This window comes from Anolis carolinensis, unplaced genomic scaffold, assembly GCF_035594765.1.
Source record: "Anolis carolinensis isolate JA03-04 unplaced genomic scaffold, rAnoCar3.1.pri scaffold_12, whole genome shotgun sequence".
Lineage (NCBI taxonomy): Eukaryota > Metazoa > Chordata > Lepidosauria > Squamata > Dactyloidae > Anolis > Anolis carolinensis.
Window position 1 is genome coordinate 7,477,401 of NW_026943823.1, and position 25,752 is coordinate 7,503,152.

The following is a 25,752-nucleotide window of genomic DNA, read 5'->3' on the forward strand; positions in this document are numbered from 1 at the left end:
CCCCATGCGGGGACATGAGAGAAGCCTCCCACAGGATGGTAAAACATCAAACATCCGGGCGTCCCCTGGGCAACATCCTTGCAGACAACAAATTCTCTCACACCAAAAGCGACTTGCAGTTTCTTAAGCCGCTCCTGACACGAATAAATAAATAGCCAAGCCTCCAATGACTGTGGTGCCTGGTTGGTAGTGCACTTGCCTGGTGCCGTCCTGTGCGCTGCAGTTGACGTTTGCCCCGTGCTCCAGCAAGATGTGCAGGATGTCTATCCAGCCTCGGGCGCAGGCCTCGTGCAGGGCTGTGTAGCCAGCGTTATCCCGATGGTTAACGTCGTTGTTTTCCTTCTGCAGGCAATACATCACCACATCCTGAAGGAAGGACAAGCCACATCCCAACATCAGTAACAAGGTCCACCAGGCGCCATTCACTGCCTTACTCTTTCCCTTCCAAGTGGGACTTACCTTGTAGCCGAGCCGGGCAGCTCTCTGCAGCAGCGTTTCCCCGGCATTTTTGTTCACTATCAGGCGCCGGGCTTCAGGGGGCACCGGAGGGGCTGCGGTGTGCTCCATGCTGCGGTGTTTCTCTGAGCTGTGCGACCGGGATTTGCTGGGCAGGGAAGGCTCCTGAGCCTTCTTCGGGGAGCGGGACTTTGACTGGTTCCAACGTGCCTTGCCCTAAACAACCAAGATAGAGCAAGTCTGATGGGATTGATTCAGGGCAGCATTAGATTGTGCTTATGGAGCAGAACCATAAACCAGAAAAAAACTGGGTTCTGGAAAGCCAACGCACTATGCACAATACCCAAGTATGCTGGCAGATACCCATCTTTTCTGTGCAAGTTGTGTCTGGACAATAGTGAGGAAACCACACTCACCACCACCACCACCTGAGTGTTGATTATATTATTCGCTGCTTTGAATGCCACAAAAGGCAGAAGAGAGCCTTGATTTAATTAACCTGCTTTATACCAAGTCAGACAAATTGACTGTTCAACCCATCACTCCCTACTTCAATTGGCAGTGGCCCTCTCAGGGTTTAAGATGTGACCTTCACCATGGATGGGTTTTTATTTGGGATGCCAAGGGTCAAGTCTGGGACTTTTTGTACGGAAGCAATGAACTCCACCTGTGAGCACAGGACACTGCTTGAGTTCCCATTCCTGTTATTTGATCTTCCCTCAGACCACCGTAAAAGCAACAGCGACTCCATACCTTTCCCTCTTCACAGACGCCCGACAGGTGCTTGGTTTTGCATTTGCGCTTCCCAGAGGGTTTGTCTAGAACCTCCTGGATGGGCGCCGAATCAGAGTGATCCAGAAGGAATCCATTGCGGAAGTCCAGGTGATTCTGGAGGGCCTGAGGGAGCTTGCTCCGCAGGCACAACTCTGAGCCTTTTCTGGATTCTGAGCCCTTGTGCTTCCGATACCTGAAGTCTAACAAGCAAACCAGAGAGGAAACAACAGGATCAATGAGGATAAGAAGCAGAGGAACCTGGGGAAGTGGCAGACTTTGGCTAAGCATCAAATGACCTCCCAAGCAGAAAAAGAAGGGAGGAGCAGGAGCAGTGAGAAAAGATGGCACAATGTTGTCCGGAACCAAAGGATGTAGGCAAATGGGCCATTTGTTGTCTTTGACAAGAGACCCAGGAGAGCAAAGGATGCAGGCGGCTACAGATCGAGGGAAGCAGAAGGAGGCCAGGAATGCCACAAGGGTTCGGAACAGAAGCTGCACTCAACCCCACACACTTTTTGCCTTTTTTGTTTCCCAACAAGGCACACTCTCCGCTCTCTCTCGAGGCACCTCTACGGCTGCGGAACATGTGCGGGGGAAGCCTGCCCCCTGGTGGCCGCGGCTGCCCATGCGCAAAGAGGCCGCAGCACCGTCCTACGCAGCACAGGAAGCTCAGTTTTCCCCTGGATGAACAGGGTGGCAGTCCACGGCTGGCCTTCCTGCAGCAGGAGGCACCCGGCCAACCTGAAACATCAGTCGTTCATCTGTCTTCCAGTGTCTTATGCTTATGAAAATCTAAAAATGTGCACCAGAAGACAGAGTAGTGACAACTACTTCCTATTTGCCCTCTTGTTAAGTACAACATTTGAGCAATCAACAGTGCAGAGCTTAAGCCAAAAGACTCGCGGCTCCAACCCATCTACATCCCGCCGTCTCCCTCTCGTTACCTGCTTTTGATTTCCGCCGCTTATGGCAGCAGCTGGTGTGCTCTTCTTTCTCCCGCTCTATCAAGTACTCTCCGGTCTGGTATTTCCAGCTTTTCTGCCGCCGCCTTTTCTTCCTTTTAACGTGGCCGGCCTCCTCCTCTTCCTCCTCCTCCTCCTCCTCCTTCTTGCAGCCCCACAGTTGCCTCGCAGCTTCTTCTTGCCACAGAGCGTCCCTGCTTTTGCTCAGGGGGAAGGTGCCCCTTTCTGACCGGTCCCGCTGCCTGTCTCTACAGCCCAGGTGAGCGGAGAGGCGGTGGGATTTCCTCAGCCTGTGATGCTTCAAGGAGAGCCCAGTCTCTTCCTCGTCACTGTCCTCATCACTGTCTTCCTCCTCCTCTTCCTCCTCGTCCAGCATAGGCATGATTTCCTGCCCAGCAGCATCACAGTCCCCTAACATACTGCCTGAGGATCCCCCTACGCTCCCTGCAAGAAGAAGTAAAGAAAAAGCATTAAGGAATTACCATATATACACACTTTACCATAAGAAGTCTCGAGGCTCGATCAGCCCAGCCGGGTCTCAGGAATCCTATTTGCTCAACCACTAACCTGACTGGCTGCGAGTCCGGCTGCTCAGCACCACCGGAATAAAGTCCCGGAAATTGTTCTTCGCCTTCTTCTCGGCGTAACCTGGGAATGGGTCGAAGAAGCGGTTGAATGAAACAGAGATGGGACATCTCTGAAAACCAGACCCAGCTCCAAAAGACACAACTATCGACTCAAGAAATCGCTTCTCACAGACTCTAGCTACCAGAAGAACTTTTACAGCCTGAAAAACTCACAGCAACTCAGTGATTCCGGCCATGGAAGCTTTTGACAATGTATTTACATGCTTTGAGTAAAAAAGTGAAAAAATTCTATTCCACGGCTAAGGACTGTTTCTAGAGTTGGTAATGAAGATCCCATTACTTGATCCCAAAAAAGACGGAGACAGCAAGGAAAAGATCCCTGCTAACATCTACCGAAGATGCCCATTCCGTCGGCACAAAGAGCCCCCTGAGAAAGGGGATGCAGCCCAAGCCCCAAGCCCCAGCTGGTGCTCAATACCTTCTTCGCAATGATATCCTGGAGATAGTTTCCGCCGCTTTCGCTTGGCGCGGAGACTGCCTCGGTCTTTTGTGGAGCCCGAGCGGCCCTCCCTTTTGCTCATCTCATGGAGGTCCCCATGGTGCTTCCGCCACTGCAAAGGGGGAGACAGCGCACAACAACTGTGAACATGTCATGCCCACTTTGTAAACCAAGCATGGGCAAACTTTATCCCTCCAGGTGTTTTGGACTTCAACGCCCACACCGATAGGCTGTTAGGAATGGTGGGAGTTGAAGTCCAAAACACCTGGAGGAATAAAGTTTGCCCGTTCCTGTTGTAAACTTTACATATTTATCCCACAACTCACTAATTCAAACACAAAGCCAAATAAGTGCAGTAAATAAACATACCAGTGTACACCAGTAAGTAAAACAAAATGAGAACTCAAAGTAGCACATCAGACTCAAAAAACCTCCTGGCAAAAACTCACAAAATTCTGCTTAATATACCCCTCCACAACCTGATGTTTGCTAGAATACATTGCATTATAACACTCTTCATCATCAACCATTATTGTAATGCAAATATAACATATGAACAGGCTCAGCTTTTCCAAGATAAAAAGGAAAATATAGGGACACTCTGAAAAGGGGCCTTCCCTGACTACCACCAAACCACAAAAGGCAGGGATTACCCTCATATGGCAAGAGCATAGTGAGCTGGGCGCACTACTATGGGAAAAGACAGCTCAAGAGTCTGGTATCTGCCCACAATACTACATGCAGCTTTAGGAACTGGTCTCAACTAGGCCTTCCCTCGGGGTCAGACTGTGGTTTCTAGAGGGCAGAGATTCAACCCAGTAACAGCTAACCTGGGACCATGGTGAGCACTGGAGTGGATCAGAACCTATTGTGGCACATGACATACAACTATGTGTCTTTTGGTGGGTGTGGTATTTCAAGATACAGCCTCTTGGACGCCCATTCCAAGACACCTGCAAGACTGCAAGAGTCATATTCCCATTTACGAAACTGAACTACAAGCAAGCCTGCTTCCAGGTCCCACAGCTGACTAAGAAGGTTGCAATTAGGTCAAATGCAAGAAAAGCTTGAGAACATCTTAAAAGGTGGAGAAATGGGAGAGTTCTTTTTTGCAGATGTGGAATGCTTGCACCTTGGATGCAGACCTGGCACCAACACTGCCCTTATTTTAGTAGCAGATTAAAGTCCCAACATTTGGGGTCTATGGGGTTTTTCATCTGCTGGACAACGGCTCTTGTTTCGTTTGAATTAAAATAATTGTAAATTATTTTTCACATGACTTTACTGAATGTACCCTGAGATACACTCATACAGAATAGGTCAGTAATAGATAAATAAATCATGGACAGACAGACACTATTTAGCCTTAAAGCCCAATACAATACTAATGTTAACTAGCAGTTATAACCACTGTAGCCTCATGCACTTGCCATGAGGCACTTGTGACAGAATCAGACAAAGTATATCCCCAAATGTTCCCAAATATTGCGATTAAGGCCATGAGAAAACCTCTTTGCTTGCAATACTGAAAGTGCTACCAAGAGATCAGAATTCCCAATTAATTTCTAGGAATCAATCCTAGTTTGAGAAATTTTATTTTATTTTTGCCTGCTTTCATGTGTCAGCTTCATTCCAACTGCACCCGGCCATAACACTCAGCAAGGAATTAGTGCTGACAAAGGGTCCCAAGTCCCACTTTGAAGCTGTTCCAGCAACTGCTGTGTCACTTACCTTACGGTTGTGCTGGCTCTGGTTGTCTGACCTGCAGGACGTCATCGATTCATTGCCCACTCGGCACTTTGACTTCTTATGGGCCTGACGGTCCGGTCCCTCGTGCTGACGGTTGGGCTTGCAGGAGAAGCCGCCTTCCACTTTGATATGGGCCACTCCTTTGATCTTGGCCTTCTCGTGAGGGTCTCGTGGGGCAGCCCCAGAGTGTGGGCAAGTGCCAGAGGAAAACGAGATTTCCGGATCCACTGGCTCCTTCTTTACCCGGCTAAGGTCTACCTGAAGCACCGAGGGAGGGGCTTCCGTTTTCGGCTGGCTCCGGGGGAGGTCACACCTCCGGTCCTTGCGCTGGCTCTCAGCGGGGGGTGCTGATTCGGAGACGGTTCGCACATTTGGCTGGTTGGCCAGGGGCAAGCCATGGGCCAAGTAGGCAGTCAGAAATTGATTCTTAGGTTTGGTGTCCATGGTGCGTTTGTGCCTGCAGCCTTCTTGAGGTGCTTCAGTCTGTGGGGCGGCTTCAGCTACAGAGTCGGGCTCTGCTCTCTCGGACACACAGTTTGGGGCCACGCCCTTGGGGCCCCTGGCATCTGCGAGGCTGGTCTGAAGAGCCGGCGAGACACACAAAGGGCTGGCTGCATTGGGCAAGGCCATCTTGCAGCCTTTGCCCTGAGTGGGGGCTTCAGGGGGCTTCTGCACCAGTTGTGCAGGCTCAGCAGGCTGGACTGCAGGGAAGGTGGCTGGCTCACTAGCGCTGGCTGGCTTTGTAAGTCCAACTGGGTTCAGAGGCAGCTGCCCAGCTGCTGAGATACCGATGGAAAGGAGAGGCCCCGGCTGGAAGTGGGACCACCCGACAGGCAGGAGATGAGGGGTGGCAGGCCTCCCCTTGACCGAACATCGAGAGAAAAGGTTCCCTTGGCTGGGGCTCCAAAGGGGCAGCTCCTTGGCTGGGCGCAAGATGGGCCCCGCAGTGCCTCGGCTAGGGAGCAGCTGCCGTGGAGGATCCGCTTGCCCCTCCCCACCCCCCTTCTTCTTCCCAGGTGGTGGTGGCCCAGTATTGCGGGGCTCCCCCTGATCAATAATGGAAATCAGTTCCTGCTTGGGAAGATGGTGCTGGTCCTTGCTAAAGGTGACCCCGGAATCCTTGCCCAGCAAGACGGAAGCGGGCACAGGGTTGGCCACCCCAACATAGGTGCCTGGGATGGCACTAATGAGGGTGGTTGAGCTCTTCACCCAGGGGCCCTGCTCCCCATTGCGCAGGAACTCCGGGAAGATGACAAAGGGCGAGGCGGTGCCCGGGTTGCCCACAGCTTGAGCCAACCGCTGGGACTTTGGGAGAGCCGTGGCCAGGAGCGCCTTGCTACTGGCATGTATTGGAGTCAGGACAGGCATGGGCGGTGTCTTGCGCTGGCTGGGGGGGGGAAGTTTCTGCCGATTGGACTTGGAGGAGAGGTCGAGGGGCATCTCGCTGCACTCTGGGGAGGCCACCATCTCGCGCTCCAGCTGCGGAGGAGATTTCAGAGGGGAGATGGAGGCCAGCAAACCTGAGGGAAGTTGCTCCGGGGCTGCTGAGGCCCTGGCAAGCACAGCGGTGGCCCCCGACAAGGGGATGGCAGTGGCACACGATGACACCACCAGAGCAGGAGTGCTGGGAGAAAGATCTGATCCATTGGTGGGAAGGGCGGGGGCCGGGGTCGCAGGAGTACTATTCTCTCCTGACGATGACGAAGGGCAGCTCAACTGACTCGCCTCCACAGAAACTGTTTTGGGATCGGCGGCCACGGGCCTGGAGACAGAAAAGGCATATGGAAAAGAATGCAGTTCGGAGGGGGTAAGGAGACCAGGAAGACAAGCGTCCTGCTGGAAGGAGGGTAAGACGGGCAAGGCGAGGGTGGAGGAGACCCCAAGTGTATTTGGAAGCGGTGGGAGGTAAACCACAGGCTGGCTGGGGGTTAGGACTGCTCCTGGGGGGAAAGAAAGGGCCATTTTTTGCATAGCAGAGGCCTGAGATGTTGAGAAGCAGACACTTTTCAAGGTGATGGTGGCTGGGACAGTGGCCAAGGTGTTGCCGCTGCTGCTGGCAGTTGGGGCAGCAGTGGAAGCAGCCAGGATGACGCCAACGGCCGGGCTAGTCTTCTCTTTCCCCGCCTGCTCGCTCTCCAGAGTCTTTGGGCAAGCAGGGGGAACGTCCGCCGCCTCCTTAGCAGGCGGCCACATACAGTCTGGGCTGCTGTTCTCCGGCTTTGCAGGTTCTGCCTCTTGAACTTCATCTGGCTTGGCATCGCTGCCCTTCAAGGCCTTCTTAGCACAGTCTGCTCTGCGGGACTGCTCTTCAAGCTTGGGCCCAAATTTCTCCTCCACGATGCCTTCAGCCTCAAATCCCTGGCTGCTGCTGCTGCCGCTACTCGAAACTGCTGTGAGCTCCACCTGCAACAGCACAGAACAGAGTAAGGGAACACTCGCTCTTTGGTCATAGGGGTTCTGGAAACTGGTAGGGTGGAGGGGCTCTGAAATTCTAACATTAACATTTAACCTGGTGATTCTGCAGAATAAACCAGAGACATTCTATATGCAAAGCAAACACCTTGTTACTAAGGTTGGATCTACACTATCATATGATCCAGTTCAATAGAGTTAATCTGCATTCTGAAACTAGATTATATGGCAGTGCAGATCCATCCTAAGATACAGAAAATAGCTACTGATCAGAACTTGGGAAAGTTACTTTTTTGGCATATAGCTTGAACCCTCTGATAGCATGACATGCATTTGCAATCCAATCCAATCTTAACAGCGAAACTTTTCTAAAGCCTAGGTATTGATAGATCAGCTTGTCCTCCATGGTTTGTCTAAGGCTCTTTTTAAAAAGGCATTGAAGTTGTGGTCATTGCCACATTTTGCAGCGGTGAATTCCTGACATTACTATTACAAGGTTAAGACTTAACTAGGGCTGAAATTTCTGGCTCTCCTCACCTTGGAAAAGCTGCTGCCAACACAGAATTCAGGGGAACCCAGATGCTGGGAGCCGCTGGTGCTGGATTCTTCATCAGAAAGTGGGGCTCTCCTGTTGGAGAAAAAGAAGAGAGATACAGTGAGACTCCCAAATTGTCTCTTAAACCTGAAAGAACTACCGCTGGAACTACCAGTCCAAATACGCACTCCCATCCTGTCTCTGGAAAGCCTTCTGGTCTTTCTTGCCAACATGGCTTCACTAAGAATGGCCACAAGTCTGTGCTGGCCAAAGATGGCTCATGGACCATATTTTTACAACCCTTGTCCTAAAAGATGTGCAAACCAGGTGACGTCTGCTTCACAAGACAGGGCAAACACACAAGAAAAGGGCAACTTTGTGTTACATTCAAATCTGTGGTTATAGTGAAGTGCATGAAAACAAGCCAAGAAGAATCTGCAAACAGAATTGGTAGCAATATAACCTAGGCTACAGGTAGCTTGTATTGTGATTAATTTGATCATGCTGGAAAGACAAAAAGAAAACAGTCTGGGAGGCATCAGTAGTTTGATGCTGGCATGAGAAAGAAGTACATGAAACTAACCCCCACCTGGGTTTAGGATTACAAGTGAAAACAACATTTCTCGCTATTTCAAAGACCTAGCACAATTTTAGTATTCAAACTTGGCATTTTTGGAATTTGTCACTTTCCTACTCCCAGATAAAAACAAAGACAGACAAATGGGAAACACAAAGCTGGAATCTGTTGGTTAGTCCCTGTTAGAGAAGACACATGAAATCAAATGGCAATGGTAATGCTAAGTCAACAGATATATAAATTCAACTGATTCAATAGATCCACCTCTAGCTGCAACAAATAATAGCATTTAGACCCACATAACAATATAACATTGCTTTGTTTTAAATATTGTCTTTATTATTAAATAGCACCCTGCCAAATTTAGTATTTTAAGACACGTGCAGTGTAGTTTTTACAATGCCAGACCAGGGCCCTTTCTACACTGCCATATAACATCTGGATTATCTGCTTTGATAATCTGGATTATATGGCAGTATAGACTTATATAATCCAGTTCAAACAAGATAATGTGGATTATCTGCTTTGATATTCTGGATTATATGGCAGTGTAGAAGGGGCCCAGGAAGAGAGAGATCCAGCTGAAATCCCCCATCAATGTTAGCCCCCTCTACACTGCCATATAAAATCCAGATTAACTGCCTGGAACTGGATTATATGGCAGTGTAGACTCATACAATCTAGTTCGATAATTTGGATTATATGGCAGTGTGGAAGGGGTCTATGAAGCTCACTTGCAGACCATAGGCTAAACCTTGCCTATCTCAAAAGGCTGTTCTCAAGATATATGTGCGAGTGTCAGAGAAAGAAATAAACAACAGACCAAACCAATCCTGAGAAACGTAAAGGAAAAGTAGAATTAAGCTTGCAACCATCATTTCTTAAGTTCCAACAAATTACTTCATTTCAAATCACTGGAGCAAAGAAACAAAAGTATACTTTAAAAAAAAAATAGAGCATGCTCCCTCCCAATTTTCATTTCAGAAAGAACCCAATAATTACTTTATTAGAAATACTTCTATACTGTTTTCTATCGGCACAAACCGAGAAGTAGTTAACAACAGCACCATAAAACAACCTAGTAAACACTAGTGAGTACAGCTACAAACATAGCCTCTCCACCACATCTCACCTCTCTTCGTTGAGGCCGCACATGCGAATCCGCTCAGTGCCGGTCCAGTTGTGCACCCCGCTGTACAGCGGTGCAGCTGAGATCATGACAGCTGCTCAGCACCAAAAAGGCCTGGTCCAGCCAGGGGCTCCGCCTGCAAAAAGCCAAACCACATGGCATTAGGCCCAGATCAAAGTCAGGCTGCTGATTTGTGTTTATGCAGGGCTTCCAAGGGACAGTTTGGACAAATAAAAAGGAAAGAGGCGGAAGCTAAGCTGAGATGCTGTTATGTGCAAAGAATGGTCTGGCTGCATAAACCCAAATGGTACAGCTAGACAGTGGGAATTGACTTCCTGCCCACCTGAGATGCTGGGACAAGTTTAGAAAAATCTAGTATATAATTAGGATGAGGAGTGGGAATTCAGGAGTTTAACTTTTTTCAAGATATAAGTTGTTTTCTCTAGCTTCCTACTCCAGTGTAGCCTGGCAGCAAAAATTGGAAGGAAAAAAAAAACATGCCTCCTGGAACAGAATTGTAAGACATCAGCTGTCAAATTTTTGCCCTTGAGCCACTTTGGGAAGTGAGAAAGGGAATTCTGATCAAACCAAAGGGGAGAATACTATGGCATCTCATAAGCAGTAGAAAGCACAAGTACAATTCCGAGAAAGAACTCAAAGCAGAAATCAGTACAATGCAGTAGGAGTGTGGAGAAACAGCGATACAAATCCCTCAAGATCAGAATCGCTCACTCCGTTGCAGGGCGACTCTGATCTTTCAGTCCAGCCCACCTTGAGCAAGAGATCATCCCTGCCACTCCTGCATAAACGTGAACTTTCCTCCGTACAAGGCATTCAAAGATGGTTATGGTTCATGAGGACTTGCAGACGTAACACTCTTCCTTACAGCTTGAAAGCTGCCCTAACATTTTGGGTATGCAAAGCCATAAAGCCAAAAAGAAACACCTTTGGGGGTGAAGGGGAAGGAGATTGAAAACCTAGAGAAAAGGGGGGAAAGGGCTGCTAAAGGAAGAGCAAGAGCATATACGAGGGGGCCAAAAGGAAAGCCCAACGCTGGGCTAGATGCCATATATTTCCCAAACACTAGGAAAGACAGGGTCAGAGGCAGCACGAAGGCCTCTTGAAGGATGCAGCAACAGAAATGCACATTGTTGAACACATTCTTTTTTTTTCTTCCCAGGGAGGATGTGGGAAGTGAGCCAGACAGAGGCATTCCCAGGGAATAGAGGGGGGAAAGGGAGAGAGAAAGAAATCCCTCCCGACCAGAAAAATGGAGTCCAGAGAATCAAAAATGTATATATATGTGTGTGTGCAGGGCGGGGAATAACACAAGGGAAAGTTCCTGAGGAGGCTGTGCGAGGTCTCCTTCTGGGCAGGAGAGAGGCACCAAGAAAGGAGAGAATTCCACAAAGGAATCTGCCAAAGTGCCCTCAGCGAAGGTTCACGGGACAGACCATCCTGATGGCAGCATCTCCTACACCCAGCTGGGACATGCGGGCCATAAAAACAGGAACACAAGGAAGAAGTAGGTAGCTCCTTCCATTCGCAAAATGTCCCCCTGCTCTTCCTCACCACGAAGCCAGCCACCTATATGGCATTTCTCATAACATGCAGCCAGCCTCTTGTAGCTCCAGTCAGTTCCAACACAGCCATAGCCATGCTGGCTGTGGGGATAGTAGTCATTGTCCAGCTCACCCATAGGACACTACATTTGGGAAGCGCATAGTATGTGTTTGTGGCACTCGCACAACCACATTCCAAGCATCACTCTGAATAGCAATGCCGTCCCCCACCTCTTCCAGGTGAGCAAAGAATTTCAGATTCACAACAACAACACATTGTCACCTGTGTTTTAGGGTTAGGGAAGATGTAGTGAGAGCTTCATAAAAGAAATACACTACCTCAAGGAAAAAATGTCTAAATCCATTGCAATAAGTATATTGCAATTATACATCTTTTTAAAACTATATACTAAAAGGCCCCTGAAGTTTGAACACTGGATAGAACTCAGCTGACACTAGCAACAGTGCAGCATGTTCAGTAATATGGTTTGTTAGGACTGAGACAAATTCTGGGTTCCAGACCCAGATTAGCCCTAAAACACACTAGATGATTCCAAACTAATACTCCCTTTCCATGTCTAACCTGCCTCCTAAAGCTCTTAGTATACCTGGGATCATTCATATTTATAATGCCCCAAAGGGCTTTCAGAAAAAGCAGGATGAAAACATGGTCAATACCAACAATTAAATAAGCCTACAGTCTTTGACAAACTCAGCTAGCTAATGTATTTTGTAATGTTTGTGACCTGCTTTGAACAGTCTTCTGTGGCAAATGGGAATATAAATACAACAACAACAAAATAAATAGGTGTCATCCCAGGCAAGAGATCTCTCAGTCTTCATAGGCAGTTATTCCATTGAGAAACTGCTCTATGGAGTTCTTAGTCATGTTTAGTCTACGCCTGACATGTATGTTTATGGCGAAGCCAGGGAAATTACAACACTGACATCCTAGCACATAACCATCTGAAATATGATGCACAGGACTATGTTTTTGTTTTGTTTTTTTGGTACTAATGTTTAGGAATTCAAAACTCTTAAATCTGGAAACAAACTTCACTAGACTGACTAGGACTTACAACTGAACATACACTGGGATACCCGTCCTTAGTGGAAAAGATTCCTAATTCTGCATGAATCTTGTTTCATGTCCAGCAAGTCTCCCTGGAGTGGATTCCCTGCTGGACTGTATAGCCCAGCATTGAGCAAAGGAATAGGACGACTAGCTATTCTGCAAAGTTTGCACCTTGTATATGAAGGACACGCAATAATGGAGGGGGAAAAAAACTACTAGAGATAAAATGGTCTGCTTTATAGAAGAGAATGGATGGTTTCAACTCCAGTTGCCTTCTAAGGGCCCTTTATCCCAGGATCGGACCCCAAATTATCTGCTTTAAACTGGAATATATGAGTTCCCACTGCCAGATAACCTGAGATAAACAAATAATCTGGGATCAGCTCCTGGCATAAAGGGGCAGAGTGGAAAAGCCCTAAATTCTGTATCTGCAAGGTATTTTTCAAGCTCTCGCGTGGATGGAAAAATAAAGAAACTTGTCAGTCATGTGCCACTGTGCAACATTTGCTGTATTTTAGCCTACTACTTAATGCTATTATCTCTTCACCAGCTCTTACTACCATATTCGTCAACTATGAAACATCTAAAAGGAGGCCTGAAAGCCTAACAGAAAGTGCTGGCCATGGCAATGTGTTTGTCTCTCAGTGGATCTTATAAATAAGGTACACAAATAAGGTACACAGTCCTCCTGTTGGGTATTTCTCTCAGTGCGATATTTGAGCATTGGACTCTGGCCAGACTTCAAATCCATGAAAACCCTCTGGGCGACACCCTTGGGAAAGGCACACTGTCTCAGCTTCAGAAAAAGGCAATGTCCCTCTGAACAAATCTTGCCAAAGAAACCCCAAGATTACCTTAAGAGTCATCAAAATTAATAAAGGAATTGAATGCAAGGCATATCATGAGCATTGCACCACCTTCTTTCAACTCAAAGAATTATCTGAACTAAAGTAAAAGTTTCACTGATGGGAGTAAACTATCGTTCCTAACAGTCCACATTACAGACAGAAAATTACCAAGGTTGGCACATGGGCAGCAATGGACAAATAGAAATATTAAGAATATGTTTCTCCACCTAAAGAGTGCTTAAGGCATTTTGCATAAGTTATTTTAGTAATTCTTCCAATAATTATGTGAGATGTGTTAATATTACCATTGCCATAGTATCAGCAGAGTAAGGCCAGGCTTGAGAAAAAAGTGGTTTGCATAAAGGCAGAAATCATGTGGCTTTGATGTAGACTACAACTCCCAGAAGCCCTAGCCACCGAGGTCAATAACGGTAAAGAATGCTGGGAAGTACAACTGCACAACATCTGGAGGTCTGCACAGTCTTAGAAACAGTCTTGTTCTGGGATAGTTTCTCAAAGACAGACTTTAATACAGAAGTGAGAACTGTGTGGCCCTTTGGATGCTGCTAAACTACAACTCCCAACAGTCCCAGCCATCACAGCAATAACAGACAAACACTGGCAGGATCCACATTATTATTGTTGTTATTCCCATTACTGCTACAATGCAAAAGGCCACTATCTGGATACAGCATGTTGCTGCAAGTTTGGCACAGATTCAAGCAAAAAAAAACAACCAAATATGTAATCGCAAAACTTCAAAACCTAACCAAAACAGTATTTTAACCCAGCCCTCTTCCAAGCTGGGAATCCTCCGGGTGTGTGGAACCATCGTCTCACACTATTTGGAAGTTACAATCACATTAGTTGGGGGGAGGCTATTTTAATGAGCTTTAAAAACAGCGTCAAAAATCTGCTGGAAAGAACACTGTCAAGAACTTCGGCAGCTTGTAAAAGAAGCTAAAATCGCGTCTGCAAAGGCCGAGAAAGAAACACACTGCAGCAACAGCTAAAAGCCTGGCAGATTATAATTGTCAGGGCTTCTTAGAGCTGCCATGACGAAGGAAGGAAAGTTGGTTTATTCCCAACCTTCGAAATCCTAATCATGGACATACTGTGTACCTCAGGCATGGGACAACTTTGGCCCTCCCTCCAGGTGTTTTGGACTTCAACTCCCACAATTCCTAACAGCCTACAGTAGGAGTTGAAGTCGAAAACACCTGGAGGGAGACCTGAAGTTGGCTCATGCCTGGAGTATCCACAGCACCCTCCTGAGATCCCAGGTGTTACATATACCTGCCAACAAAGCCATCTCTTATAAGAATTCCCCCCTCACTGTGTTGCAAATCCAGCTACCAGGGATGTTCAAGAGTCTACCAAAAGGGAAAGCACACTTTCCGCTCTTGCTGTGCCGTTTTTCATTCAGAAACATGCGCATTAAGACCCGAAGCGGATCGAGGATTGGCAACAAGAAAAACGAGGAGTTGACAGAAGGCTTCGAAAGACTCAGTTCTTACAAGCCCAGATTTAAAAAAATAAACAAAAACAAACAAAGCCTCCCACATACAGCCGAGCTCCTATGTCAAAGAGTGCAATCTGGAGGCCGGAGAACGCAAGTCTTTCTGGACACAAAAGAACAGTCCCCCGTACGTACCTACGTACATACGGCACTTGAGCACAGTGGACGGAGCCAGATCCAGACTAGAAATAACTCCGGCGACAACAACTTCCAGGCAGATTCAACGGCAAAGGCCTGGCTGCCGGAGGAAATCCCCATTGAGAGAGAGCTCTTTCCTACCAAACAACAGAAGTGTGCGAATGATGTGATGCCCACCACGGCAAGAGAGAGAAGAGAGAAAGAGGGTCTTCTTTCTCTTTCGCTCCTGTTAAGTCTCCCTGCTGAAGGCTGACTTCCCAGACCTCTCTCTCTCTCTCTCTCTGGTCGTGCTCTCTCTTTCGCGTGGCCAAAAGGGCCCCTCTCGCTCCTTGTTCCCTGCAGCTTGGAAGGGGAGGGAAAACACCCGTGCAGCCGCAGTATGGAAAGGAAAAAGGGGAGAGGGAGAAAGGAGGAAGGAAGGAAAGAAGGAAGGAGAGGAGAAAGAGGGAGAGAGGGGAAAGTAGGAAGGAAGGGGAGAATGGAAATGTATTCACTGATTATTTACTTCATTTATACCCCGCCTTTCTCACCCCACAGGGGACTCAGGGTGGCTTACAACTCTGGCAATATTCAATGTCGCTTTAAACATAGTAATAAGACACATCCCATCAATTAAAACAGTTCTGCAAATAAAACATACAGAACAAATGGATTAAAAACATATAAAGTGGCAAGAAGAGGGGGGGATAAAGTAGAGGGAGATAAGGAAGGGGAGAGGGGGAAGGAACGGGGAGAGGGGGGAAAGAGAGAGGAGAAAGGGAGGAAGGGAATCATAGAGTTGGAAAAGACCTCATAGGCCATCCAGTCCAACCCCCTGCAAGAAGCAGGAAAATCTCATTCAAAGAACCCCCGACAGATGGCCATCCAGCCTCTGCTTAAAAGCCTCCAAAGAAGGAGCCTCCACCACAGTCTGGGGGAGAGAGTTCCACTGCCAAACAGTCCTTCTCACAGTGAGGAAGTTCTTCCTGATGTTCAGGTGGAATCTCCTTTCCTGTAGTTTGAAGCCATTGTTCCGTGTCATAGTTTGCAGGGCAGCAGCAAACAAGCTCCCTCCCTCATTCCTAAAACTTCCCTTCACGTATTTGTACATGGCTATCATGTCTCCTCTCAGCCTTCTCTTCTGCAGGCTAAACATGCCGCTCCTCAAAAAGGAAAAAGGAGAGAGGGGAAAGGAGAAAGAGGGGGAAGTAGGAAGGAAAGGGAGAGAGGGGGAGGAGAAAGCAGGGAGGAAGGGGAGAGTGAGATAAGGAAAGAAGAGGAGAGGGGGGAAGGGGGAGGAGAAAGCAGGGCGGAAAAGAAGAGGAAGAGAGGGGGAAGTGGGAAGGAAAAGGAGAGCGGAGAAAGCAGGGCGGAAAAGAAGAGGAAGAGAGGGGGAAGTGGGAAGGAAAAGGAGGGAGGAGAAAGCAGGGCGGAAAAGAAGAGGAAGAGAGGGGGAAGTGGGAAGGAAAAAGAGAGAGGAGAAAGCAGGGAAGAAAGGGGAGAGGGCGAGAGGAGGCAGGAAGGATGGAGGAGGGGAGGAAATGGGAGTGGGAGAGGGGGAAAAGAAAGTGGAAAAAGCAGGGAGGAAGGGGGAAAGGAGAGAGAGGGGAAAGGAGAAAGGTAGGAAAGCAGAAAAGCGAGGGGAAAGCCGTCCGCTTCGCCTTGCCTTGCCGTGGTGGAGGCGCTGCTGACCCCTCCCCGCCACCCGAACACACCCAGGACACAAGAGGCCACAAACAGGGCCCTCCTCCCCCTCCTCGGCCCTTCTTTGTGGGGAAGGCAGGAGGCAGGAAGGGCCCCAAACAGGCGCGCGTATCTTCCCTCCCCGCCCGTCCCCGGGTTCTTCAAAGGGAGGCCCGGTGTTGCGAGGGGAACCTGCCTCAGCGCCGCCTCAGCCCGTCCGCCCCGTCGGCGAGGCTCGGAAGGAAAGGGCGGAGCCAAGAGCGAGCGAGCGAGCGAGCGAGGGAGGCAGGCAAGGAGGGCCCCTCAGCAAGAGAGGCAAAGGTCAGGCCGCCCCTCCGCGCTGGCTTCCTTCCTTCCCTTCCCGCCGGACGGAAGAGGAAGAAGGGACCGGGGCCCTGTTTCCATGGAAACCCCTCTCCACGCCCGCCCCTCCCTCTCTCCCTCCCTGATGGCGGCGGAGAAGGGGAAAGAAGACGACGAAGACGCGGGCGAGAGAGCGAGCGAGCGGGCGGGCGAGAGAGAGAGCGCGAGAGGGACACGCACCTGCTCCGGGCGGGGCCTCACGCCTTCCCTCCCTTTTCCCCAGGCCGCTGCGAAGAAAGAGGCGGAGGCGGCCGAGGAGAAGTCTCGAGTCCGGCGCAGGCAGCGGCGACGGCAGGACTGACTGAGGGAGAGAGAGTGTATGTGTGTGAGAGAGAAGCACCGCCGCGGGGAGTGCCGGGAAGTGTAGTCCAGCCGCCCGCACGCCCCAAGCGGAGCCCTACCCCTGCGGACTGCGGCTCCCAGCCTGCACCGCGGCCGGCCCTGCCCGAACACAGAGAGGGAGAGGGAGGGAGGGGGCCTCGCTCCGCGTCCGGAGAAGGAGAGAGAAGGGGCGGGGCTTAGCGCCCTGCCCGCGAGGGGGAGGAGCCAACAAGCCAAGCCAGGGCGGAGTGGGAGGGGGGGGGTTGGAAGGAGTCAAAAGGGGAGGGGGCGCAGGGACTTCGCTGCCCCGCTCCTACAGGGGGCGCCCTTCCTCGCTTCCTTCCTCGCGAGGGGAGGGGAGAGGGCCCGGGGCTTGGCTCCGACGGAAGGCAGACAGGAGCCCGGCCCGGTTCCGTCCTCCTCCGCGGCACCTGCGCCGGGCTCCGTCCTTCCTTCCTTCCTTCCTTCTCCGTCCTCGCCCGACGCGACTCGGGAACATTTGAGTCCGTCGGAACCTCAGCCCCGTCCCCTCCCTTCTTGCCCTCGAAGCGGAAGGAAAGAAGGCGGCCTCCTCCGAGACTCCTCTCTGTCCCCTGAGGGGCCTGGACACCGCAGGCCGAGCCCGACCCCCCTCCCACCTTGAGCCGTGGCTCCATCCTCCTCCTCCTCCTCTCCCCTCCTCGGCGATCCCGCACGGAGCCCCGCGTCGCCTCGAGACGGGCGGCACGACGGGCCAAGGCAGGCCCCGCGGAGCCATTTCGCGGTCTCTCTGCCTCCCTCCCTCCCTCCCGTCCAGGCAGAAGAACACAACAGGGGGCAGGAGGGGCGCCTCAGGCACGACCCCCGTCCCTGGCTCTTCCCGCGATCACAGGGAGGAGGAAGGGATGGAAGGAAGAAATGAGAGAGGAAAGGAGAAGAAGGGAAGGAGAGAGGATGGAGAAAGAAAGGAAGGGAGGAAACAGGAAGGAAAGCGAGGAGGAAGGGAAGGAAGGAAGGAAAGAGGGAGGAAAGGTGGATGGATGGAAGGGAGGAGGAAGGAAGGAGGAAGAAATGAGAGGGAGAAGACAGAAGGAAAAAAGAAAGGAAGGGAGGGAGGAAGGGATTGAAGAGAAAGGAAAAGAGAAGAAGGGAAGGAGGAAAGGAGAGATGAAGGAAAGAAAGAGGAAGAGGAAAGAAGAGAGGAAGGAGGAAGGGAAGGAGAAGGAGGAAAGGAGAGAGGAAAGAAGGAAAGAGGAAAAAGAAAGAAGAGGAAAGAAGAAAGGGATGGAGGAAGAAATTAAAGAGAAAGTAAAGGAGAAGGGAAGGAGGAAAGGAGAGAGGAAAGAAGGTAAGAGGAAAAAGAAAGAGGAGAAAAGAAGAGAGGGAGGAGAAAGGAAAGAAGAAAGGGAGGGAGGAATGGATTGAAGAGAAAGGAAAGGAGAAGAAGGGAAGAAGGAAGGAAAGAAGAAAGGAAGGGAGAAAACAGGAAGGAAAGTGAGGAGGAAGGAAGAAAGAATGGGAGGAAAAGAGAATGGGAGGAAGAAAGGAAAGAGGGAGAAAAGGTGAATGGATGGAAGGGAGGATGAAGGAAGGAAGAAGAAATGAGAGAGAGAAGACGGAAGGAAAGAAGGGAGGGAGGAGAGAGGGAAGAGAAAGGAAAGGAGAAGAAGGGAAGGAGGAAAGGAGAAAGGAAAGAAGAAAGGAAGGGAGGAAATGGGAAGGAAAGCGAGGAGGAAGGGAAGGAAGAAAGGAAAGAGGGAGAAAAGGAGGACGGATGGAAGTGGGAACGCAGGGGGAAGAAGTGAGAGAGGGAAGATGGAAGGAAAAAAGAAAGGAAGGGAAGAGGAAGGGAAGGAGAAGAAGGGAAGGAGGAAAGGAGAGAGGAAGGAAGGAAAGAGGAAAAAGAAAGAGGAGGAAAGAGAAAGGAAAGAAGAAAGGAAGAGAGAAAACAGGAAGGAAAGCAAAAGAGAAGGAAGAAAGGAGAAATAATGGGAGGAAGGAAGGAAAGAGGAAAGGGAAGAGGGAAGAAGGAGAGAAAGGGAGGGAAGAAGGGGGAAGGGAAGGAAGGAGGAAAGGATAATGGGAGGGAAGAGGAAAGGGAAGAAAGGAAGGAAATGAAGGAGGAAAATAGAGGAAGGGGAAAAAAAGGGAGAGAGAAGGAAGGAAAGGAGAATGGAAGGAAGGGAAAGGAAGGAGTCTGTCCATCTTTCAATAGAAGGGAAAGAATAAAGAAAGGGAGGGAGGAAGCAGGAAAGGAAGAAAGGAAAGAAGAAGGAGGGGAAGAGGAAAGGAGGAGGAGTGAGCCTGTCCATCTGTCAGCTCAACACAGACCAACGGTGTCTCCCCAGCTTTTCAGGCCAGAGTCCCTCTCCAGTCCAACCCAAAGAGGCTGGAGTGGGATCAGGCCCGGCTAGGCCTTCCCCATACGAAGCCAATGCTTCACCCAAACACCGTGCCTTTGCCTAAGCCAATAACCTTGGGGGTCTTCTCACACAGGAAGGGGCCTGAGGCCAGGAATGGTGGGAGTTGAAGTCCAAAACACCTGGACGGAAGGCCGAAGTTTGCCCATGCCCAGGCAGACAAGAGTCCTTTCTCCCACCCTGGACATTATTCCACAGATATATAAACCCCACTTGCCTAGTTTCCAACAGACTTCACAACCTCTGAGGATGCCTGCCATAGATGTGGGTGAAACGTCAGGAGAGAATGCTTCTGATACATCCCAGAAAACTCACAACAACCCAGTGATTCCAGCTATGAAAGCCTTCAACAACTTTCATACTATGAACCTCAACCATGCTCACTATATCCCAGTCACTAGGGCCCTTGTAATTCAGAACATCCTTGCTATTCGAATTTAAGCAACAAATGGCCCTCCAGTTATTGATGGACTGCATCTCCCATTATCCCTGCCATTGACTATGCTGGCTAGAACTGATGGAAGTTGTAGTTTGGAGACTAGGACACAGATTAATACATTCCAATTGCAATAAAGGTAAAGGTTGTCCCCTGACATTAAGTCCAGTCGTGTCCGACTCTGGGGGTTGTTGCTCATCTTAATTTCTAAGCCAGAGCCGGAGTTGTCCGTAGACACCTCCTAGGTCATGTGGCCAGCATGACTGCATGGAGTGCCGTTACCTTCCCGCCGGAGCGGTACCTATTGATCTACTCACATTTGCATGTTTTCAAACTGCTAGGTTGGCAGAAGCTGGGGCCAACAGCGGGTGCTCACTCAGCTCCCTGAATTCGAACCTGTGACCTTTCAGTCCGCAAATTCAGCAGCTCAACGCTTTAACAGACTGCACCACCGGGGGCAGGAAAGGTAATTCCACCTAAACATTAGGAAGAACATTAGGAAGGTTTACGCACAAGGTTCCGGATGAATGGATTCAATTATATATATGTTTTTAAATTTTATAATGTGTTTTAATAGTATTATTAACTGATTTGTATGTATTGTTCTGATTTTATTGATGAAATTTTTGCTGACCTTTGTAAGCTGCCTTGAGTCCCCTCGGGTGGGGTAAAAATGCTGTAAATAAATAAATAAATAAACAAACTTCTTGATGGGAAGAGCTGTTCGGCAATAGGATAAGGATAGTGGGAGTTAGCCTCTTCCAGAGGCTTTAAAGCAGACAATGAATGGCCATCTGTCGAGAGGGCTTTGGTTGTGTGTTCCTGCAAGAAAGAGGGTGGTACTGGATGGCCTCGTGGGGGTCTCTTCCAACTCTACAATTCTATACGATCTGTTTGAGGACAAAGGAGCAGAAGGGGCCGGGCTGTGACGTAGGCTGGTGAGCAGCCTGCTGCAATAAATCACTCTGACCATGAGGTCATGAGTTCGAGGCCAGCCCGTGGCGGGGTGAGCACCCGTCCTGCTCATTGCTGACCTAGCAACCTGAAATATAGTTGCATCTATCAAGTAAGAAATAAGGTACCACTTATAAAGTGGGGAGGCAAATTTAACTAATTTACAACATTGGAATGAGAAAGTGCCGTCACAGTGGATGATGAAGCAGTTGCTCCCCCCTGTGGCCAGAATCGAACATCCCCTCAGGAGAAGGTTAAATTGCCTCTGCGTCTGTCTCTGTCTTGGTTCTATGTGTATATGGGCATTGAATGTTTGTCCTATATGTATATAATGTGATCTGCCCTGACTCCCCTTCGGGATGAGAAGGGCGGAATATAAATACTGTAAATAAAATAAATAATTAATAAATAAAATATGAGGGGTCAACTTGCTAGCTTCCAGCTTGAGGATTTGTGACTTGAAAGTTGTGTTGCTGACCTGAAGTTTGCCAAATTTGAACCCAACCCAGGAAGAGCGCAGATCAGCTCCAGCTTCATGCAGGGACATGAGAGAAGCCTCCCACAAGGATGGTAAAAACATCAAAACATCCAGGCAATGTCCCCTGGGCAATGTCCTTGCAGACAGCCAATACTCTCACACCAGAAGCGACTTGCAGTTTCTCAAGTCACTCCTGACATGAGAAAAAAGCTTGAGGAAACCTATGATGGCATCTCAGTCAATGTTGGGGCCTGCAGAAGGATTGAGAAGGTGAGAATAAGAAAGAGAGACGGCGTGGGCGGTGTGAGCATCCTTCTCTCCGAGTGGTAAGAAAGAGTCAGGAATCCAGGATCTCATCTTCATGAAGAGAGTTGCAGTCACATATCTGCGTGCGCAATCCACAAACGATCAGTACACAAAGTACCAGGACACACGTGTGACTAAACTGCATGTGCGGACAGAGACACGACTAGACGGCAGGAAAGCTACAGACGTCTGGTATCTATATATATAAAAGGGTAATGAAATTTCGGCCTAGGACAAAACAACAAAACTACACATCCCAGAAACACTAAACTTGGCAGCACAACCCCTCATCCATGCCTCTACGTTCATACAACAAAAAGAAAAGAAAAATAAAGTCCTAATTAGAGGGAGAGGAATAATTGTTTTTATCCCATTGCTGCCAGTTAAAAGGCTAAGCTCCGCCCACTTGGTCTCCTAGCAACCCACTCAGCCCAGGGGACAGGCAGAGTTAGGCCTCACTTAGGCCTCTTCCCCACTGCCTATAAAATACAGATTATCTGATTTGAACTGGATTATATGGTAGTGTAGACTCAAGGCCCTTCCACACAGCTATATAACCCATTTAGAATCTTATATTATCTGCTTTGAACTGGATTATCTTGACTCCACACTGCCATATAATCCACTTCAGTGTGCAGTCGGACACAACTGGACTTAATGTCAGGAGAAAACTTTTACCCTTTGCCTTAACTACCACCAATTCCTTAATACTTTATTAACGCGTGGCTGGGCACAGCTAGTCGTCTTATATATCACTAGCTGTGCCCAGACACGCGTTGCTGTGGCTAGGACTTAATTTTTCTTTTCTTTTTGTTGTATGAACGTAGAGGCGTGGATGAGAGGTTGTGCTGTCAATTTTCAAGGTTGTGGGGCGTTGAGTTTAGTTGTTTTTTCCGGTGCCGTGATACCATTACCCTTTTATATATATAGATGTTGCGATGGGAGGCATCCGCTGCACCCCAACCAAAGCCGATCGAGTGATGCGCAAGGGGACCGACAGCTCTTCAAAGGAGGACGGCGGCGGTGCAAAAACGGCACGGCCTCGAAAGAATGGTTTGGAAAACAAGACGTGTCCAGAACGAACAAAGGGGATGTGTCAATCCACAGCGCGATACCATGCCGTTCTGGTCACTGCAGTTTGAAGAGTGTGACCAAAACATTCAAGGAAAACTTAGGAAACGTTCCCATGTTTGCTTAGGAAATAGCAAGATACAACTAGAGATCGGGCAGAGAAAGGCTTTTCTCCTTCACCCTCCATGGTGCTCGAGAAAGATAAAAGCGGACCGTCCCTGGCCGGAACGGAGAGCGTTAAAGGGGGATCGGAGAAGGAAGATACGGATGCTGCGTGCGGCTCAAGACAGCCGAAGCCCTTGAGTCTGCCTCTGAGCGAATACAAACAGGAAGTTGCCATTGCCCTCTTGTCCTCTTTGCAGACTTCCCATGCGGAGCCATTTGGCGACGGCGAAGGGAAGGCTGCGCTGGATAGGCCTCGAGTGGGGTCCAGCAGGGCCCTTTTAAGGCTCTTAAAGAAGGCTGCCTCCCCGTCGCCTGCCACTGATTCTTTCGTGATACGGAGCCTTCCTTCTCCGCATTTCCCATAGGAACCTCCACAGAGCACCAGCCAAAGGAAACCTCCAAAGTGCAAAGGCAAAACTGGGCCGTGGTAATAAAAGCAGTGTCAAACAGCATCAACTCTACTGTATGGATGCACTTTTAGTGTCTGTTTCCCTGCAGAAAGGGGCGGCTGGGATTAATGTCCCATGTGTGTTGTTGACAGCTTTCATGGCCAGGAACACAGGGTTGTTGTATGTTTTCCGGGCTGTGTGGCCACGTTCCAGAAGCATTCTCTCCTGACGTTTCGCCCACATCTATGGCAGGCATCCTCAGAGGTTGTGACAACCTCTGAGGATGCCTGCCAAACCCTATTTCCCCTAAAATAAGACATCCCCAGAAAATAAGACCTAGTAGAGGTTTTGCTGAATTGCTAAATATAAGGCCTCCCCCGAAAGTAAGACCTAGCAAAGTTTTTGTTTGGAAGCATGCCCGCTGAACAAAACACCAGAGCATGCAGGATCGGTAAATGTATGTATCATAGAGTGTTGTACATGGAAATATTGGTACAGTAGAGTCTCACTTATCCAAGCTAAATGGGCCGGCAGAAGCTTGGATAAGCGAATATCTTGGATAATAAGGAGGGATTCAGAAAAAGCCTATTAAACATCAAATTGGGTTATGATTTTACAAATTAAGCACCAAAACATCATGTTAGACAACAAATTTGGCAGAAAAAGTAGTTCAATATGCAGTAATGCTATGTAGTAATTACTGTATTTATGAATTTATCACCAAAATATCACGATATATTGAAAACAAAAATGCGTTGGATAATTCAGAACGTTGGATAAGCGAGTGTTGGATAAGTGAGACTCTACTGTAGTTAAGGTAAAGGGTAAAGCTTTTCCCCTGGCATTAAGTCCATTATAAATGGGTTATATAGCTGCGTGGAAGAGCCTTGAGTCTACACTGCCATGTGATCCAGTTAAAATCAGATAATCTGTATTTTATAGGCAGTGTGGAAGAGGCCTAAGTGAGGCCTAACTCTGCCTGTCCCCTGGGCTGAGTGGGTTGCTAGGAGACCAAGTGGGTGGAGCTTAGCCTTCTAACTGGCAGCAATGGGATAAAAACAATTATTCCTCTCCCTCTAATTAGGACTTTATTTTTCTTTTCTTTTTGTTGTATGAACTTAGAGGCATGGATGAGGGGTTGTGCTGCCAAGTTTAGTGTTTCTGGGATGTGTAGTTTTGTTGTTTTGTCCTAGGCCGAAATTTATTTCCCTTTTATATATATAGATGGAATAATGTCAGGGTGGGAGAAAGAGCTTTTGTCTGTTTGAGGCAAATGAGAATGTTGCAGTTGGCAACATATTCTCCTCTTTGAATAAGTTCTTAGAGTTGCAGTATTAAACTGTAGTGTTATAAGAAACAATCAGGGCCAGCTAATCACCTCCCAACAAAGGATTCCCCCAGGCAGGAAGCAGCAAAGCTTTGAAGCTGCAAGGCTATTCAATGCTAATCAAGGTGATCAATTGCAACATTAACACTTGCAATGTTTTGGTGCTAAATTCATACATATAGTAATTACTACGTAACATTACCGTGTTTTGGACTGCTTTTTCTGTCGATTTGTTGTAAAACATGATGTTTTTGGTTCTTAATTTGTAAAATCATAACATAATTTGACGTTTAATAGGCTTTCCCTTAACCGCTCCTTATTATCCAACATATTCCCTTATCCAACGTTCTGCCGGCCCGTTTATGTTGGATAAGTGAGACTCTACTGTATGCTAAATGACGGATTGGTTTTTCTGGGGTGGTTCGGTGTTTTGAAGGGCACATTTTCTCCTCTTTGAATAAGTTCTTAGTTTTGCAGTATTATACTTTAGTGTTATAAGAAACAATCAGGGCCAGCTAATCACCTCCCAACAAAGGATTCCCCCAGGCAGGAAGCAGCAAAGCTTTGAAGCTGCAAGGCTATTCAATGCTAATCAAGGTGATCAATTGCAACATTAACACTTGCCTCAAGCAGACAAGAGTTGAGTCTCCCACTCTGGACATTATTCCACAGATATATAAACCCCACTTGTCCAGTTTCCAACAAACCTTCCAACCTCTGAGGATGCCTGCTATAGATGTGGGCGAAACGTCAGGAGAGAATGCTTCCGGAACGTGGCCATACAGCTCGGAAAACATACAACAACCCAATGTCCCATGTGCTTTATCCGCTGCACGATGCGGTTTTGTACTCGGAAAGAAATTCTGGAACGGCTGCCAAGATTTGAACCAGGGCTCACCTGGAATATGTAAAGCTTAAGGATGTCTCTGAGCAAGTACAAAGTGCCCCTAACACATGCTAGTTCGCAAGCAAGGTGGCCCGCATTTTAGAAGCGGAAATAGGGAGGCCTCACTTCCAATTCTGCTAAACAATTGGAAATTCATAACATTTGAGCCTACT

The 25,752-nt window shown here is 48.6% G+C and overlaps 1 protein-coding gene across 3 annotated transcripts in view; it reads right to left on the minus strand.

Annotated features, from left to right (window-relative positions):
- Positions 1–25,752, minus strand: part of bcorl1 (BCL6 corepressor like 1) — a 41,512-nt gene that overhangs the window by 6,387 nt on the left and 9,373 nt on the right. Inside the window, exons 1-10 of one of the 3 annotated variants that reach the window (XM_008120223.3) lie at positions 17,028–17,334; positions 9,684–9,816; positions 7,977–8,067; positions 5,010–7,430; positions 3,258–3,390; positions 2,760–2,840; positions 2,175–2,636; positions 1,210–1,430; positions 460–672; positions 200–366 (exon numbers count right to left, since the gene is read on the minus strand). In XM_008120223.3, the coding sequence (XP_008118430.1) occupies positions 200–366; positions 460–672; positions 1,210–1,430; positions 2,175–2,636; positions 2,760–2,840; positions 3,258–3,390; positions 5,010–7,430; positions 7,977–8,067; positions 9,684–9,769 (3,875 nt within the window). In that variant the 5' untranslated portion in view covers positions 9,770–9,816; positions 17,028–17,334. Of the gene's footprint in view, positions 1–199; positions 367–459; positions 673–1,209; positions 1,431–2,174; positions 2,637–2,759; positions 2,841–3,257; positions 3,391–5,009; positions 7,431–7,976; positions 8,068–9,683; positions 9,817–17,027; positions 17,335–25,752 lie in introns of those variants that run through there. The other 2 variants (XM_008120224.3, XM_062963746.1) reach the window with 2 other exon arrangements.